The sequence below is a fragment of the Eretmochelys imbricata genome, chromosome 16, assembly GCF_965152235.1.
Source record: "Eretmochelys imbricata isolate rEreImb1 chromosome 16, rEreImb1.hap1, whole genome shotgun sequence".
Classification (NCBI taxonomy): domain Eukaryota; kingdom Metazoa; phylum Chordata; order Testudines; family Cheloniidae; genus Eretmochelys; species Eretmochelys imbricata.
The window spans coordinates 23,129,969-23,146,812 of NC_135587.1; the positions used below are offsets into that span (position 1 = coordinate 23,129,969).

General features: G+C 48.1%; 1 protein-coding gene across 1 annotated transcript in view; it reads left to right on the forward strand.

Annotated features, from left to right (window-relative positions):
• DAB2IP (DAB2 interacting protein) overlaps positions 1-16,844 on the forward strand; it is a 224,283-nt gene that overhangs the window by 150,418 nt on the left and 57,021 nt on the right. The window contains exons 4-5 of the mRNA XM_077835916.1: positions 10,543-10,641; positions 12,948-13,502. Of these exons, the coding sequence (XP_077692042.1) occupies positions 10,543-10,641; positions 12,948-13,502 (654 nt within the window). The remainder of the gene's footprint in view (positions 1-10,542; positions 10,642-12,947; positions 13,503-16,844) is intronic.

Below are 16,844 nucleotides of genomic sequence, written 5' to 3' on the forward strand. Positions count from 1 at the left end.
TCTGTCCTTCATGCCCTGGGAGATTTTGACAAAGGTTTTGGCATTTCGAAAACTGGAACGGAGTTCTGATAGCACAGATTCCTCTCCCCATACAGCGATCAGATCCTGTACCTCCCGTTAAGTCCATTCTTGAGCTCTTTTGCGATTCTGGGACTCCATCATGGTCACCTCTGCTGATGAGCCTTGCATGGTCACCTCTGCTGATGAGCTCTGCATGGTCACCTGCAGCTTGCCACGCTGGCCAAACAGGAAATGAGATTCAAAAGTTTACGGTTCTTTTCCCGTCTACCTGGCCAGTGCATCTGAGTTGAGAGTGCTGTCCAGAGTGGTCACAATGGAGCACTCTGGGATAGCTCCCGGAGGCCAATACCATCGAATTGTGTCCACAGTACCCCAAATTCGACCCGGGAAGGCCGATTTAAGCACTAATCCACTTGTCAGGGGTGGAGTAAGGGAATCGATTTTAAGAGCCCTTTAATTCTAAATAAAGGGCTTCATCGTGTGGACGGGTGCAGGTTTACATCGATTTAATGCTGCTAAATTCGACCTAAAGTCCTAGTGTAGACCAGGGCTCAGAGAGGGCAACGTAGTTACTGGTACTTCAGTAGGTCTCCATCTTGCAGAGGGCAGTGGTGCGCACACAAACCAGCATGTGAGTCAATAATGCAACATGCCATTAGGGAACCTATTATCCTATGGTGTGGAGGGCAGCTCATTATTGTGCACCACAGCAGCTGGTTATAGAACAGGGAAGCCATCTCCTTCCAGCAAGAGGGTTGTCATCGCTGCTGCTGCTCTGAAAGATGGGCACCGCGTTTTTATTCAGGGGTGGAAGGGAAGACAATGGCGAAAGCCCGTACTTGGGTCACGCCTTAGGTTATGTCTGCACTGCTGTTAGAGATGTGAGCAGGCATACCTGCACTAGCTTTAACCTACCTAGCTCGCTAAAAGTAGCAGTGAAGACACAGTGGTGCAGGCTTTGGGAGAGGATCGACAAGCCCGCCTGTCCCCTTGGTACATACCCTTTTTGCTAACCTGCACTGAAGCCTGCCCTGCTGCATCTTCACTGCTGTTTTTAGCAAGCTAGCTAAATTAAACCTAATGCAGGTATGCCTACCCGAGCCCCAGTCACCCCTTCAACTGCAATGTAGACGTACCTGAGAGTGTAGTGATGGGGAGAGGGAAGTGTTCCTTTGGCAGATTGCGCTAGATAGGGACAACCTGGTGTTTATTAATGGTGAACCAGCAGCTGAGGTTGGTTTAATTTTTGTTGTTGTAGAAATTAGCAGCAAGTTGAAATTTAAAAATAATTTCTTAAAATGTAAAGAGGCAAAATGGAAAATACTTTTTAAAAGAAGATTATCCCCAAACATAAGCCCTAAAGCAAGAAGAAGGCATAAATTTTCCAGTGTGATTTGCTCTCTGGAGGATTGAGCAAGTGCAGTAGGTCAGGAGGAGAACAGTTTTGTAAATTATACAGCCTCTATTACATTCCACTCAAGAAAGATAAAATAAAGCTAGATGGAAAATAGATGTGACATCCATAATATAAGAATTGTTTACCAATTCTGCTCAGCACACAAGAGCAGAGCAAGGGATATGAACAGTACTTGTAGAAAGTTGACTGAGAGGGGAATTATACAAATCATGTACTTGTAAGGGGGAAGCACGTTTTATTTTTAAGTGAGTTTGATCAAGAAGAGTTGTATAGGAAAACAGAACATAGTAATGGTACTTCTGAGGGCATTCTGCACCAAAAAAATAAAAATTCTATGCACAATATTTTAAAATTCTGCAAATTTTATTTGTCAGATAAATGTGGAGGCTCCAGCATGGCATTGGGAAGCACAGGCCACTGGCTATAAGAATGTGGGAGATCACTGTGCAGCTCCCCCCCTCCGGGGGACACAGATTCAGCAGTGAAGCTGCACCCAATCCTGACACAGTGCAAGGACCAGTTCTGCCCCAGAAACACCCCAGGGCCCTGCCCCTCCATGCCATGTGCATCAGGTGTGGGCAGGCAGGCTCACCAAGGCAGGATCCAAGTGTGGAGGGGCTTAGTGGGGGGGGGGGGGAGGGGGGGATCCAGGTGTGGGTTGAGAGAGTTCTGTGTTGGGCAATCTGCATATGGGCAGCTCAGCGGGGGATCTGGATGCGCAGAGGCTTGTTGGGGTATTTGAATGCAATGGGACTCTGCAGGGGGATCCAGGTGAAGGTGGTTGGGGCTCAGCAGGGAGGGATCGAGGTGTGGGGAGCTCCATGGGGGGTCCAGATGCTGGGGGAGTGGGGCTCATCGGGGGAGTTCTGGGTAGAGTGGGCTTAGGCTCGGTGAGGGGGTCTGGCTGCATGGGGGTTAGGTGGATAGGGGAGCAGCTCCCTGTACAGTGATCCCTCCCCCTGCAGCTGAGGAGCGATGGGTGCAGGAAGCGCAGGTGGGGGAGTTTGCAGAGCTTCCTTCAGCTGGGAAAGAAATCTGGGGGTGGGTCTAACTCAGGCCCAAATGCCGTGCAGGGGAAGAGGAAGTCCCGTCCTTCCCCAGCCCAGTCAGGACTAGCAGCTGAGCCTGGTACACAGTAGGAGCCACCAGCTGGGTCTTCCCCAGTTCCGCCTCTTGCCCCACAGTGATTTCCTTCTCTGTCGGCTGCCCTGGGTGCCCAAAACATACTGCTGTGGAGGTCCTTTTGCTTCTCCATCAGAAAGTCACATTTTCTGCGGGGAAGCAAAGAAATCTGTGGGGGACATAAATTCTGTGCATGCACAGTGGCGCAGAATTCCCTTAGAAGTATAGTGGCTGTTTAGAAATCCTGTGGAGGAAGGAAAGAATGCCAGAAAACAAAAAGACAGGTTTCAGAGTAACAGCCGTGTTAGTCTGTATTCGCAAAAAGAAAAGGAGTACTTGTGGCACCTTAGAGACTAACCAATTTATTTGAGCATAAGCTTTCGTGAGCTACAGCTCACTTCATCGGATGCATACTGTGGAAACTGCAGAAGACATTATATACACACAGAGACCATGAAACAATACCTCCTCCCACCCCACTGTCCTGCTGGTAATAGCTTATCTAAAGTGATCATCAAGTTGGGCCATTTCCAGCACAAATCCAGGTTTTCTCACCCTCCACCCCCCCACACACAAACTCACTCTCCTGCTGGTAATAGCCCATCCAAAGTGACCACTCTCTTCACAATGTGTATGATAATCAAGGTGGGCCATTTCCTGCACAAATCCAGGTTCTCTCACACCCTCACCCCGCTCCAAAAACCACACACACAAACTCACTCTCCTGCTGGTAATAGCTTATCCAAAGTGACCACTCTCCCTACAATGTGCATGATAATCAAGGTGGGCCGTTTCCAGCACAAATCCAGGTTTTCTCAACCCCCCACCCCCATACACACACAAACTCACTCTCCTGCTGGTAATAGCTTATCTAAAGTGATCATCAAGTTGGGCCATTTCCAGCACAAATCCAGGTTTTCTCACCCTCTGCCCCCCCCCCCCACACACAAACTCACTCTCCTGCTGGTAATAGCCCATCCAAAGTGACCACTCTCTTCACAATGTGTATGATAATCAAGGTGGGCCATTTCCTGCACAAATCCAGATTCTCTCACCCCCTCACCCCCCTCCAAAAACCTCACTCTCCTGCTGGTAATAGCTTATCCAAAGTGACCACTCTCCCTACAATGTGCATGATAATCAAGGTGGGCTATTTCCAGTACAAATCCAGGTTTTCTCACCCCCCCACCCCCATACACACATAAACTCACTCTCCTGCTGGCAATAGCTCATCCAAAGTGACCACTCTCCCTACAATGTGCATGGTAATCAAGGTGGGTCATTTCCAGCACAGACCCAGGCTTTCTCACCCCCCCCCCCGAAACACACACACACACACACACACACACACAAACTCACTCTCCTGCTGGCAATAGCTAATCCAAACTGACCACTCTCCAAGTTTAAATCCAAGTTTAACCAGAACGTCTGGGGTGGGGGTTAGGAAAAAACAAGGGGAAATAGGCTACCTTGCATAATGACTTAGCCACTCCCAGTCTCTATTTAAGCCTAAATTAATAGTATCCAATTTGCAAATGAATTCCAATTCAGCAGTTTCTCGCTGGAGTCTGGATTTGAAGTTTTTTTGTTGTAAGATAGCGACCTTCATGTCTGTGATTGCGTGACCAGAGAGATTGAAGTGTTCTCCGACTGGTTTATGAACGTTATAATTCTTGACTTCTGATTTGTGTCCATTTATTCTTTTACGTAGAGACTGTCTCCAGCAGGAGAGTGAGTTTGTGGGGGGGGGAGGGGGGGGCGGAGGGTGAGAAAACCTGGATTTGTGCTGGAAATGGCCCACCTTGATTATCATGCACATTGTAGGGAGAGTGGTCACTTTGGATAAGCTATTACCAGCAGGAGAGTGAGTTTGTGTGTGTGGTTTTTGGAGGGGGGTGAGGGAGTGAGAGAACCTGGATTTGTGCAGGAAATGGCCCACCTTGATTATCATACACATTGTGAAGAGAGTGGTCACTTTGGATGGGCTATTACCAGCAGGAGAGTGAGTTTGTGTGGGGGGGGGCGGAGGGTGAGAAAACCTGGATTTGTGCTGGAAATGGCCCAACTTGATGATCACTTTAGATAAGCTATTACCAGCAGGACAGTGGGGTGGGAGGAGGTATTGTTTCATGGTCTCTGTGTGTATATAATGTCTTCTGCAGTTTCCACGGTATGCATCCGATGAAGTGAGCTGTAGCTCATGAAAGCTCATGCTCAAATAAATTGGTTAGTCTCTAAGGTGCCACAAGTACTCCTTTTCTTTTTGAGAAAACAAAAAGGACAGTGTTTTATGACTGATGGGTACTCATCAGCCAGCCTCTATAGGGAAACGCTTAAGGTGAAAGCTAAATGGTGTGTTGTGTTCCTGCCCTCCTCTAACATCTCTGGAGACCCTCGTTCAAATACTGGCTTCAGAAGTGAAAGGAGTTTGCAGGTCTCACCTTAATCCCTAATGGGCATTAGTCTGCCTCTCAAGACCACTACGCCACTGTGTGATGTGTAGAGGCAGAGGATTTGAATTAGCACAGGCAGAGTGGAGGAACACACAGTGGCTGTCTTGCGGGGGCTAGGACTAGACTAGCAGGGGGTGCTGATAGAACTGAGGTGCGCTACAGATCCACTCATTCATCAGACCACCACATTTCCACCCTTGTTTTAAAAGAGATGAACAACAATGTATGTTTGGTTCCAAGCATCTGTCTTACTGCCGATGTGAAAATTGGAAAACGAAACCATAATTGTCTTTAGTTATTTTGTTACTGGGGCACAGATTTTGTTTAAGTTATTGGAAAGACAGAGTCCCCTAATGTCCCCTAGAATAAATCTCATCCCACGAAGGTCCTCCCTTCAGGCTCTGAGCTTAGCTACTGTAGGTGTCCTGTTATCTGAGGGCTCAGGTCTGATTTAACAAAGGATGTTGGCCTCAGCAGAGGTCAGTGAGAACAGCAACGGCTTCCATGGATTAGAATTTTGAAAGCTTGGGTTCAAGTCTGCAGATGGCAGAGAGAAGAACTGAAGGTGGCTGAGACAGTGGTTGAAAGCCACGACACCGTTCTGCACATGAGAATACTAATGAGGAAAATGTGAACTGATGTCCCAGAAAACGAGCTCCGAGCAAGAAATGTCAAGGCAGAAGGGGCTGCCAAAGTCAGAGGCCAGGGTAACCAAGACATTTTCTGTACAGTGGATTATGAAGATGCTGCGGGATGATAATGCTACGCTGGGGGGGATGTGGTGGAGCTAATCCTTGAAGATTCGAGTCAGGAAACAGCCAATTTTGTTCCCTTGGAACGAGGAGGTGACTGTTGACGCTGGAGATAAATGCCCATCTGGTGCCATTCAGAGGGTTCCTCTTAATAATTCCCTCCTTGCAGAGCTGTGCGTGGGGGTGGACAGAGCTTCCTCCGCCAGCCAGTTGGTGTCTGTTAGGTCTCTCTTGGGAATGGTTGTGGTTGAATTGCCCTGTAAGGCTCCAGAACTCTCCCATCTGGGCTCTTGCCAGCCACAGTGGGTGGCAGCTTTTCCAGAAGCTGCCTGCAGTCCGGGCTGCCTGGCATGCCTCGCGTGGGACGCAGCACACGACAACCCCGAACACCATGGAGCAGCAGCGAGTGCGTGGTTCAGAAGATCAAAACAGCAGGATTCGACACGGCTGCAGATGGAGTTACACTGGAGGGTTATGATGGAGAAGAGAACTGGCAGCAGAGCTAAACTGAGCGGAAACCAAACCGTGCCAGGGCCATCTGCAATGGAAAAAGCCCAACTGCCTTGATCTGAAGCAGCTGGCTGTTTAAAGGTACAGTACATTATTTCTCTCTTAGCCGAACTCGTGTATTGAGACATTATGTGACTGATTGCCCAGTTATATTCATCTGCAGTGGGGCCAAATTCAGATCAGGTGTAAGTGGATGCATGCCCTTTGAAGTCAATAGTAATGCACCTGCTTCCACTAGGTCCAAATTTGGCTCACTGTGTCTTAGGATTTTCTTTCTATTTGTTCTTGTGGAACTTCCCCGTCTTTCTAAATCTCATCCTCCTGCAAAATGTGGGGATCGATATTTATTTGGGTTTTTTTTTATTATTTTTATCCTTCCAAATAACTTATTGAACATCTGATTTTTCTCTCTCCTAAACAAACGGAAGAAAGGTTTCCGAGCCAATATAATGATCTAGTTCTGATGCATGTGCTGTGTTTGCTAAATCCGTATTAGGCAGTGTAGTCTCCTGAAGGAGATTGGACATCAGGGTTCCTGGAGCCTGTTCCTGGCTCTGCCAGTTGAGGAGTTCAGTGATTAGAACCAGGAGTGGGAATCAGAACTCTGGGATTCTGTTTTCTGCCTCTGCTGCTTACCCACTGCAGGCCAAATGCGAGTCCCAGCACACAGCCCCAGTGTCTGGGCCATGTGCTAGAGATTCTTTCAGGGGATGGGAGGAAGGATGTGCAGCAGCTACAACATTTCCTGATTGCTATTGTAGCCTCAGGGCTGCAATTGCTCCTACCCATCCGACCTTCTCTTTCACCTTCACCCCCAACCTGCACAAGGGGATGTCAGCTGGATTGGCGTAGTTGCAGTTCCAATTAGCCCTAGCCCTCAGATAACCTTCCAAACACTCTGCATGCCAGCCATAGGCATGGTTCTTAGTGTGTGTGTGTGTGTGTGTGTGTGTGTGTTGTACGCCTGCAGTCCAGGCACAGGTCACGTAACTTCTCTGTAACGTGGGTATGAGAATGCTCACCATTCCTGCTACAATGTAGGCTTAACTCTCGTTCATAAAATCAGTTCAGACCCTTGGCTGAAATAGCTGATGGAATTGCAAAGTTGTTGTTGTTGTTATACAAAGGATGAGCCAATTGCAAATGCACGTTATGTAACCCAATTCTGTTTTTCAGATAGTAGCAAAAGTCACAAGGCAGTTTGGTTTAACTAGAGGAACGGTCCATTCAGAGAATGGGGATAATGAGAGTAAATAAATGTTAGCAATTAACAAGTACTACTAATTGAGTACTTGAGTCCATTAACACTGTTTTAGCAAATCTAAAAATCCTGAAGTGAACAGAATACTGTCTTCATGGAGATCATTAATAGCTCATGAAGATCATTTATATCGCATGACATTTAGGTCACAGGTCAAAGTCTAGGCATTCTTGCAAATCTGGGGAAAATTGCCTTTCCAGGCGCATATGCTGGGCATGGCCTTCAACTCCTAATGGGCCAGGAGACTTTCTGGTCTGACACATGCAGAATGCCCCAGTTATGAAGGGTTGTTATGAGAGGAAACCTTAGAATTTAACTTTTGAATAATTATCCAGTGATCCATTGAGTTAGGATTTAATAGAATATTTGTTTGTTAAATTAATGCCAATTTATTGATGGGTAGTTATAAAATATAGTAGATGTACATCTTATTAAACAATGGTAAACCATAAACAGTTGGCATTGAATTAACAGACGTTAGGGTAGAACAAGGGCTAAATTCTACTCTGATTTATATGGGAGTAAATCCTATTGGTTTTAGTGGGAGTTACCTAGGTCACAGAGCAGAATTTGGCCCTAAAGAGAATTTCAGCCAATAGCAGTCCGAAAATTTCTGATCCCCCAGGGATTAAATGGTGCAGCCTCATGGAAGGGCTGAATTCTGTTGTCCTTAATCACAATTCCCCAGAATTTAAATGGGAGTTTTGCTTCATTTAGGATTGCAGAATTTGGCCCCTGACAATTGCCATTAAATGACATGGTCATAGCATTAGAGTACAAGACCTCTGTCCTCCAGATTTGAGTATAGGGTACGTTACCTGGTGATTACTTTGGATCTTCCAAAGTCTAATCACTAGGGTAAAAAGAGAAGAGACCCTCAAATTCCTCCACATTTTGGATTCCTATCTGAACTGAAGTTCTGCACATTCAAAATTCACCCCTCTATAGCAGTTACTGAGCAATCTGTAGGGGCATTTGATGCTATGTTCTTCCATGTTATTTAGCTGTAAACCCTATTGTTAAGTAACTCCGGAAGTAACAGAGTCTACCTTGCTCTTTGTGCCTTTAACTCAGTGTTAGCCATACTTTTTTGTATGCAAAAGTGATGCAGTTTTGCACTCTCTGTTTTTAGGGAAAGTTATCATTCAGGTGCCGTGGCTAGACTGACCAAGAGTGCAGCTCCAGGGTATCTTCTGTGCAAATGGTCAAGATATTCTGACAAGCCCAGCAAAAATGCCATAGCAGGAAGAGGAGGAAGTGGGATCATGCAGTCTGGATAAAGCAGACCAGATTTGTTGCAGGAAAACCATGAGGAATGTAGCATTCATACAGAAGCATGTAAAGATGCCAAAAAGAAAAGTGGGCAGAGATGATACAAGCAATCCTGTTAATGTGGAGTCTTCCATTCTCAACAGTAATAAAAGATAACTCCATCATGCCCAGAGGAATCCTTTAGATTTACAGTACAGCGCATGGATGCATGGCAATCTAATAGAAAAGGTTGCTCTTAGCCATTAGCAGTGGTTTGAACAGCTCATGAAGCAGAAGCTACCTGAAATTGGCTGGAATATCAAGAGGTGGAAGGGCTATTGGATCCACTCGGCGAAGGTAACGTTGGACCTCTTCTCTTTTGTCCCATTTGGAAAATACCATAGAGGCACATGAAAACTCTGTTCAAAGGCATAATATGTGTTAACCTCAGCCACGACGGTAGCCAATGAGAAATGATGGCCTGATGCTGATTGCACTGAAGGAACAGATTAAACTTCACGGAGCATTTACAAAGCAAAAGAAGATTGCATCCCGTGAAAGTGGTGAACCCAGCCTGCCAGGTGGGAAAACAAATGCAGCTGAGGTAAAAGATGAAAATTCAAGGAACTCTGCAAGTAGGGAGCAGAGGAAATAATACTCCAAGGGGGCTTATTTGAAGTGTGAGTAAGATACCTTCAGTCTGCGAACAAGGACGTTCAGAAAGAATATTATTGGATGTGGACAGATGCAATGAATACAAAGGAGGTCAAAGCAGCCGAATGAAGTTTTTATGAATAATACAGAATTCCTAATGCCAAATCATAGTCTATTGATTTGCCAGCAGGGTTTCAAGGAGAGTTGTTTGAGGAATATACATATTTAATAGGCGCATGATACTTCAGAGCTGCAGCTAGCTGGAAAGAAGCTGCTTAGGAATCTTACTGGCCTTTGTAGACCCCGTACAGTAATTAATCCTGTGAAAACTCAGTGAGGTGAATAGGAAAATGGTTGGCACCTGAGGACTCTTGCTAAATGTTGCGTCCCTCCTATCCCTGGCCATCAGGCAGCATATGCGGAGGCGGATTTGCTCATGCTGAATTTCTGTGCAGTGTGGGGGGAAGCTTGCTGGAGGCTAGGGAACGTTGTGGAAATGTCATTGATCTCAAGCCATTCCTGGATGGCAATGTCATGGTGGCCAAGCGGAGTCTCAGAAATGTTATTAAACTCTTTCTTTCCTAGTGCAGCTACTTCCAGCGAGTAGAGGTGGAGTCAAAGGGGCAGGATGTGGTGGGAGGGGCTCGGATTCCCTGTTGGGGAAAGGAAAGAGGTTTGACTAATTGCAGAGTATGGGCTGAATCCTGAGAGATGCTGAGCACTAGAAACTTGCATCACTCAGCCCCTCTCGGGATCGGGCCTTGAGTTGCTCTCACTCGCTTGATGGCTTAATGAAGCTCAGGCTCGGAGGGGCAGGTGGTCCCTGGGGTAACTCCCAGCTCTGGTGCCATCACTCCAGGTTGGCACCAATGTGAGGGAGGGGAAGTGGGCTCAATGTGCCTCCAGGATTAACCCCTTGTGATGCTCAACATTGTGCTTGAGGTCTCAGCCCGACGTGCGCACCAGCCTTAGAGGCGACTCCCTGGCAAAAGCTGTTGGCTTGTGTTAATAAAAGCACCAGCCAGCCCCTTTTTATAATTTCCCCAAAGCCAGGTCTGTAATGTGCTTGTTGAGAAATAACCCCCGTTCCTTTCCATGCAGGTGACGACTTCATCAGGAAGTAAATGCTTCTCCTGTCGCTCTGCAGCAGAACGAGATAAATGGATGGAGAACCTGCGGCGTGCCGTGCACCCAAATAAGGTAGCGGCTTTGAGGAATTGCCTCTGTAATAGTTCTGCTCCTCGTTATTACATTTTATAAGCCAGTGCATGGTAGCAGCAGGGGACATAGTGTCATTTTAGTGACTAAGTGTAATTGGAGGTCAGCTTTTTTCCGTATTACTTTCTGCCACAATTATATTTACGGGAAAGTGCCAATTATTTCCTGCCCTCTCTTCCCCAGTACGTGCCTCTTGGGCTGTCGCTGAGAAACAATCAAACCTCAAGAACCTGCAGTCTTGTTTTAGTACTAATGATACTTGCTGCTTATCTAGGGCTTCCGGTCCTCAGAGCGCTTTACCAGGCGGCCCCCAGACAAACGGTGACGTCAGGGGTAGAATACAACCCTAGATATTCAGTCCTCACAGCAGCCCCTCTGGCACTGGTGGGGTTTGCGAGCCACATTTGGGGTTTGCGAGCCACATAGAGATGGGAAAATGGAGGCACAGAATCTCAGTGAGTTGCATGTGGCCATGGAGGAATTTGGGCTTGGACATGGCTCCCATTCCTGTACGCAGGCTACCAGGCCATCCTGTTCCCTATATCTGCTGAATTTAAAACTGCAGCAACAAACTCTTTTCTGTCAGTTGAGCATCGGTGGTGGGGGCTGAAAATGTGCCCTTAGAGCTAGTCGAAGCTAAGGGCACCTTAAAAGGGAGCCTAGAGCTGCCCCCTTCTCTGTGTGCCAGGGTAAGGACAAAGCAGATCACCTGTAGGGTTTCACAGCTGACACACTCAACCAATAAGCTGTTTTTGTTGCTCAGAGTGAAGGGGCTCTGTGTATTCATTCTTGCTAGCAGCAGCAGGTAACTGTGTATGCTGGTTAGGCACAGGTCTGGGCCCCCTGCAAAGCTGCTAATGCAGCCCTTACTGTCACGAAGTTTGGTGCCCCAGTTCAGCACCAAATTTTGTACCCTAACTAATGAGCCCTCCATAATACAGGAGGGGAAACAGCAGCATGGAGAGACTAACTTATCCCTCAGGGCACGTTTTACTGTGTGTTGAATTCAGCCCCTGTGCTGTGGTTGCTTTCAGAGCATGGCAGCTGTTGCTGTAGCCACCTGCAGAGAGCTCTGGGAGACTGGGACGACGTGTCTCCCACCAGCATCTCTAGAACAGTTATTAGGAGGGGTTATTCTGTGTCGATGTAGCTGAACGTGGCCCAGAGCAGCTCTGTTCAATGGGCACTCATTTGGAAACTTGCCACCATCTTGAAAAGTGCCCTGCACTGACTCTGCTAACTTTCCTCCTTTTGTCTGAGTTTCTAGACACAGACTCTTAGTATCTGATTGGATATTTTTATCCCAGGATTTTAGTAGTATTGTATAATTTCCTGCATGTGCACTTCCTGAGCCCACATCACCGCATTGTGTACTTCCACCAACTGTGCTCTCCACTCTCCTAAGTGAAGCTGGGTCAGGCCTGGTCGTTACTGTTATAGGAGACACCCAAGGAAAGCTGAGGGTGCTGCAGAATCTGTTGTTGGTGATTCACTATGGGGTGCTCTTTCCTTGAAGTCATCACTGAAACTAGTACCCCTGGAGCTACCTCATCGGGATGAGTTCATGACCATTTGGGGGTCATTAAAGATTCCATGGTATCGTTCACAGCATTAGTGTTAAAAGTGGCACCCAGGCCAAAGTTTTACTTCTGACTAATAATAATGCTTAGCTCATAGGTAACTCATTCCGTCTTCCTTAATCCCCCTAGTGTTTCAGTTGAATTAAATAGTCTTCGTTCTCATCCTAAAATATGTAGGCAGTGATGCAACAGCTGCTGCTTTCCACCCCAGAAGTGGTTGCATTCCAGTCACAAATGAAGTGATCCATGTGTGGACTTGAGGATGCTTCTATTCCTGCCATGCTACAGAAAAGGAAATATACTGTTCCAGTGCTGCCACATAACAACAATGGAACAAACAGGGGAAAACACCTGTGCAATAGCTTCTGTTTTACAAAAAGTCATTAATTATTGGTAGGGCTCCTTCCTGTTTCTTGTGAGGCCTTCCTGGCAGTAGAACTGGAAATGGTACATTTTTAATTTGGAGGGATTTTATCTGCCTTGTTCCTTTATATTAATTGGCACCAACAGACATGGAGAGCACAGTGATATTTGGAAAATTAACATAAGTAGTGTTGTTATGCAAATTCCTGAGAGCCAGTATTTCCTTAAAATAAAATGTAATTAAGCCTCTGCTCGTTTAGCACATCAGAAATAATTAACTCATTTCTCCGGTTTGAGTACCTTTTTTTTTTTCACTTGACCTTTTCCTTTGTGTCTCTTTTCCAGGACAACAGCAGAAGGGTAGAGAATATGTTAAAGTTATGGATTATTGAAGCCAAGGACCTGCCAGCCAAGAAGAAGTACTTGTGTGAATTATGCCTGGATGACGTTCTTTACGCACGAACTACCTGTAAATTGAAAACTGACAACGTCTTTTGGGGGGAGCACTTTGAATTTAATAACCTCCCGTCGCTCAAAACCATTACGGTGCACTTATACAAAGAGACTGACAAGAAAAAAAAGAAAGACAAGACCAACTTCATCGGGCAGGTGAATATCCCCGTGGGCTCCGTAACAGGGCGGCAGTTTGTGGAGAAGTGGTACCCTGTCATCAGCCCCAACCCCAGCAAGGGCAAGTCCGCAGGGCCTATGATCCGCATCAAGTCACGCTACCAGAGCATGAGCATCCTCCCCATGGAGATGTACAAGGAGTTTGCCGAGTACATCACTAACAATTACATGGTGCTCTGCTCAGTGCTGGAGCCTGCGTTGAGTGTGAAGAACAAAGAGGAGATGGCCTCTGCACTGGTCCATATTCTGCAAAGCACTGGGAAGGCCAAGGTAAGATCCCCACATCACCTGTACAATCCCCTTATAGACAGACCTGATGCAGAACCTCAGATCCAAATACCCCCCAGCTACACATGGATCTGAACTTTGGCTCGGCCCTTCCCCATTGACCATGTTTATAATTCTTCTTTTACCATAGACAAGTTAGCAGCACGTGTAGTGGGCTTACTGGGTCCTGGTCTATTTAAGCAGACTGTTTTTATTTATTGTCAGTAAATTGCTTCTCGCTCAATCCATTCACTGGCACTTGTCCCAGTGGGATGTGTGCCTCATTGGTCAGGGCCATGGAAGAAATTGTGTAGTATGTGGGAGGTGTTAGAGAGGAGCCCACCTCAGGCACGTGCAAATGGGTCCATTAGCACTGCAGTGTCTCTTGTCCCTGCTTTCGGATTGGTGAGGAACTCACAGGATACTGGTATTTCCAGGTGAGGGGGACTGATGTGGCAGAGCTGCAAACTCTGGAAGACCAGCTGTTTGAGCTCAGCTGGATGAACTGCTAACATCCCTGTGAATCCCCCACCACCGGGCTTTGGGCGGCCGGCCTGGGGGAGTCTGAGATTTCTGCGAGTAGTTTCAATTTTTCTGTGTGAGGATGCAGGGAGGGGAAGAGAGGCGGAGTGACTGACTTAGTGAACATCACTTCACAGACAGCCTAGCCAAGCACGGAGCATTTAGGTCCAGGCAAGGGAGTACGCACAGAGCATGCTGTGGAGTGTACGTCCCCATGCAACATCAGTATAACTTGAATGGGCAATGGTAGCCCAGCAGCTGTAGTGGGAGGGCGAGGTGTGAATGGGATAAATGGCCAGTTTTCATTTTGTCCATTAATTTCTCCTTGAACTTACCAGCTAGGGAGTGGGGGCCTTGGCTTGATGGCTCAGCAAGATTTTCAAAGCCTCTGCGGTGCTAAGGAGTCTTGCAGCCTGCTTGAGAACTGGAATTGGGGCTTCCCCTCCTGTCTGCTCTTCACCTCCTGTGTGCGGAGATGAACTAGACCAATAGACTGGGTCAAGGCAGCAAAACTTCACCAAGGGGATTAACTGTCAGGGAGCTGGGAGCTGCTCCCAGGGGCACCAGGCGTACATTGTGCCCTGTTTCAGGGTATGTCTGGGCTGTCTTCAAAGCCTCAGGAGACATACTCCTGCCAGCTCTCACTGAGGCAGCGCAAGCGGCAGGACGGGCTAGCGCCCCGAGTACTGGCCTAGGCTCTCTGACAGCCGTGGGGTTGGGGGGTGTCTAGCTCATCCCACCCCTCGCACTGCTGAGGCTAAGTCCCACTTTTAGCCCGCTAGCTCAACGAGAGCTGGCACGAGTATGTCTCCTGGGGCTGGGAATCACACCCAGCTCCAAACGTAGACGTCGCCACTGTCTTCTTGGTCACAGGGAGGAACATCAAACCCAGACGTGGTCCAGCGGCCCGTGGTATCATTGCCTTCAGTGGGTGCAGGATCAGCTCGGCCAGTGACCTTCTGCGATTGCTCCATCAGAAAGCACCTGAGGCCACCTCTGCCCTGGCTGATTCTGCCGCTGACTTGGACCTAGTCTGCACTAGCAAAGGTTTGCTGGGACAGCTGCACGCACAAGCCCTCCTAGTGGAGATGTAGCTGATACCAGCAGGAGCGTATGTATACATTTCCCCAAATGAAATGAGCGATACCAGCCAACGCACTATTTTGGCTGGTATAGCTGTGTCTACACTAGGGCTTTTGCCGGTATAAAACGGTCATAAAAAACCTACCCCCCAGACCAGCATGACCATATGGACCAACGTTCGACATGTAGGCCTGGCCTTGGTAGCTGTGTCTGTCTGTGAGCGCTGTCACGCTGCTCCTTGCCCGAGCCCCTCCTGTGGCCAGACCCAGAGAGGCTCAGGAAGGAGCAAGTGTGTTTCCACGTGTCTGTGCATTGCTGCTCGAGAGCCCAGAGATACTCCACTGGGGAAATAGCAAACAGTAAACAGGTTGGATAAATGTCCCCCTACAGTGGAGCTTCTGCTTTCGCTGCCTGTCATCTGCCGTCAGCGTTTAGCACAAGGGTTAGAGAGTTGTCAGAGCAACAGGAATTATTGGAGCATGGGTTGCTGCATCTTGTGTAGAGGAGCTGGACAAGCAAAGAGAAATAAAACTAAAAACAGCAGCACAGTGAAAGGGATACTCACTGGGAGACAACGCCCCCTCCTCCCTCTGCCTTGGTCGCCCCCTCCTCCCACTGCCTCGGTGCAACAAACGGGGCGCTGCAGAGTGCTCACTAGCACGGCAAACCCTCTGCGCCGCCGACTGAGTGACGAGACGCAGTGAGGAGACACGTGCGCATGAGAGCTTCGCGGGCAACAACAAGCTCCTGTCTGGGCTGGGCTGTGCTGGGGGTCTTGCGGGACATGGCAAAGCCAAGCACAACCCCCTCCCACTCCCATGTGACTTAGCCAAAGGCAGGCCCGGAGCTGAAGAAGGCCAAGAATGGGCTTGTTGAGTGGGGTGGGGTGCTGGGCTGGTGAGGCTGCTCCCTGGTCATCACTAGCAAACAGCAATGATACGGGGCGGTGGTTGGCTTTCTACAGGAAAGACCTGATGCCACCAACCCTGCTCACATGAGTCATCCCCTCTGGGATCCACAGGGCTACTCACGTGGGTAGGCAAGGCTGGGCGCCGACTCATGGATTTGCATTAAAGTTATTTTATTTTTAGTACATTGGGGCTGGTGAGACGTCAGTGGCCACTCCGGGAGTCCAAAGGCTGCAGAGCGAGCTTCTCTCACTGCTCTGGAAAGGGAGCAGCTCCAGGTGCGAGGGGGAATTTCGGCTACGGCCCAGCCTGTCCCCAGCCTCTCTGCTGAGCCTGCTGACAAAGGGCTTAGTGGGGGGCATTGGTCTGGGGATGAGGGAACTAGACTGAGTCTCAAATACTGATTGTTAACAAAACGCTGGTACTTCGGGAGGAAGAGAATGTCTCTCTATTATTTAGTGTTTGTCCTGCAGAAGCTGCGTTCTGCTTGCCATGCCTAGCACTTCAGTGACCAGGGGGAGTGCAGACAGGCAGGGCTTTCAGCTCAGATAACGGCCTTACCCCATTCTCTCCCTCGTCCGCTCCTGGAAGCTTGTCAGGGGTTCGCAAGTGAATTGTCCAGCAGAAAATGCTCCCATTTTACCTCAGCTCAGATTTGTGTGTCTGTTTCGAATGGAGCTGGGAGGCTGTTTAATGTGAGGGCCCTGGCACGCACAGAGAGATGAACCCGGATCCCTGCTGGAAGCTGGAGCAGAGGGAGATAGCATTTAAAAAGCTCAAATTTTAGAAAAGCCTGATCGCTGTATTGCCATGTTGTCTCCTCACTCTGTAG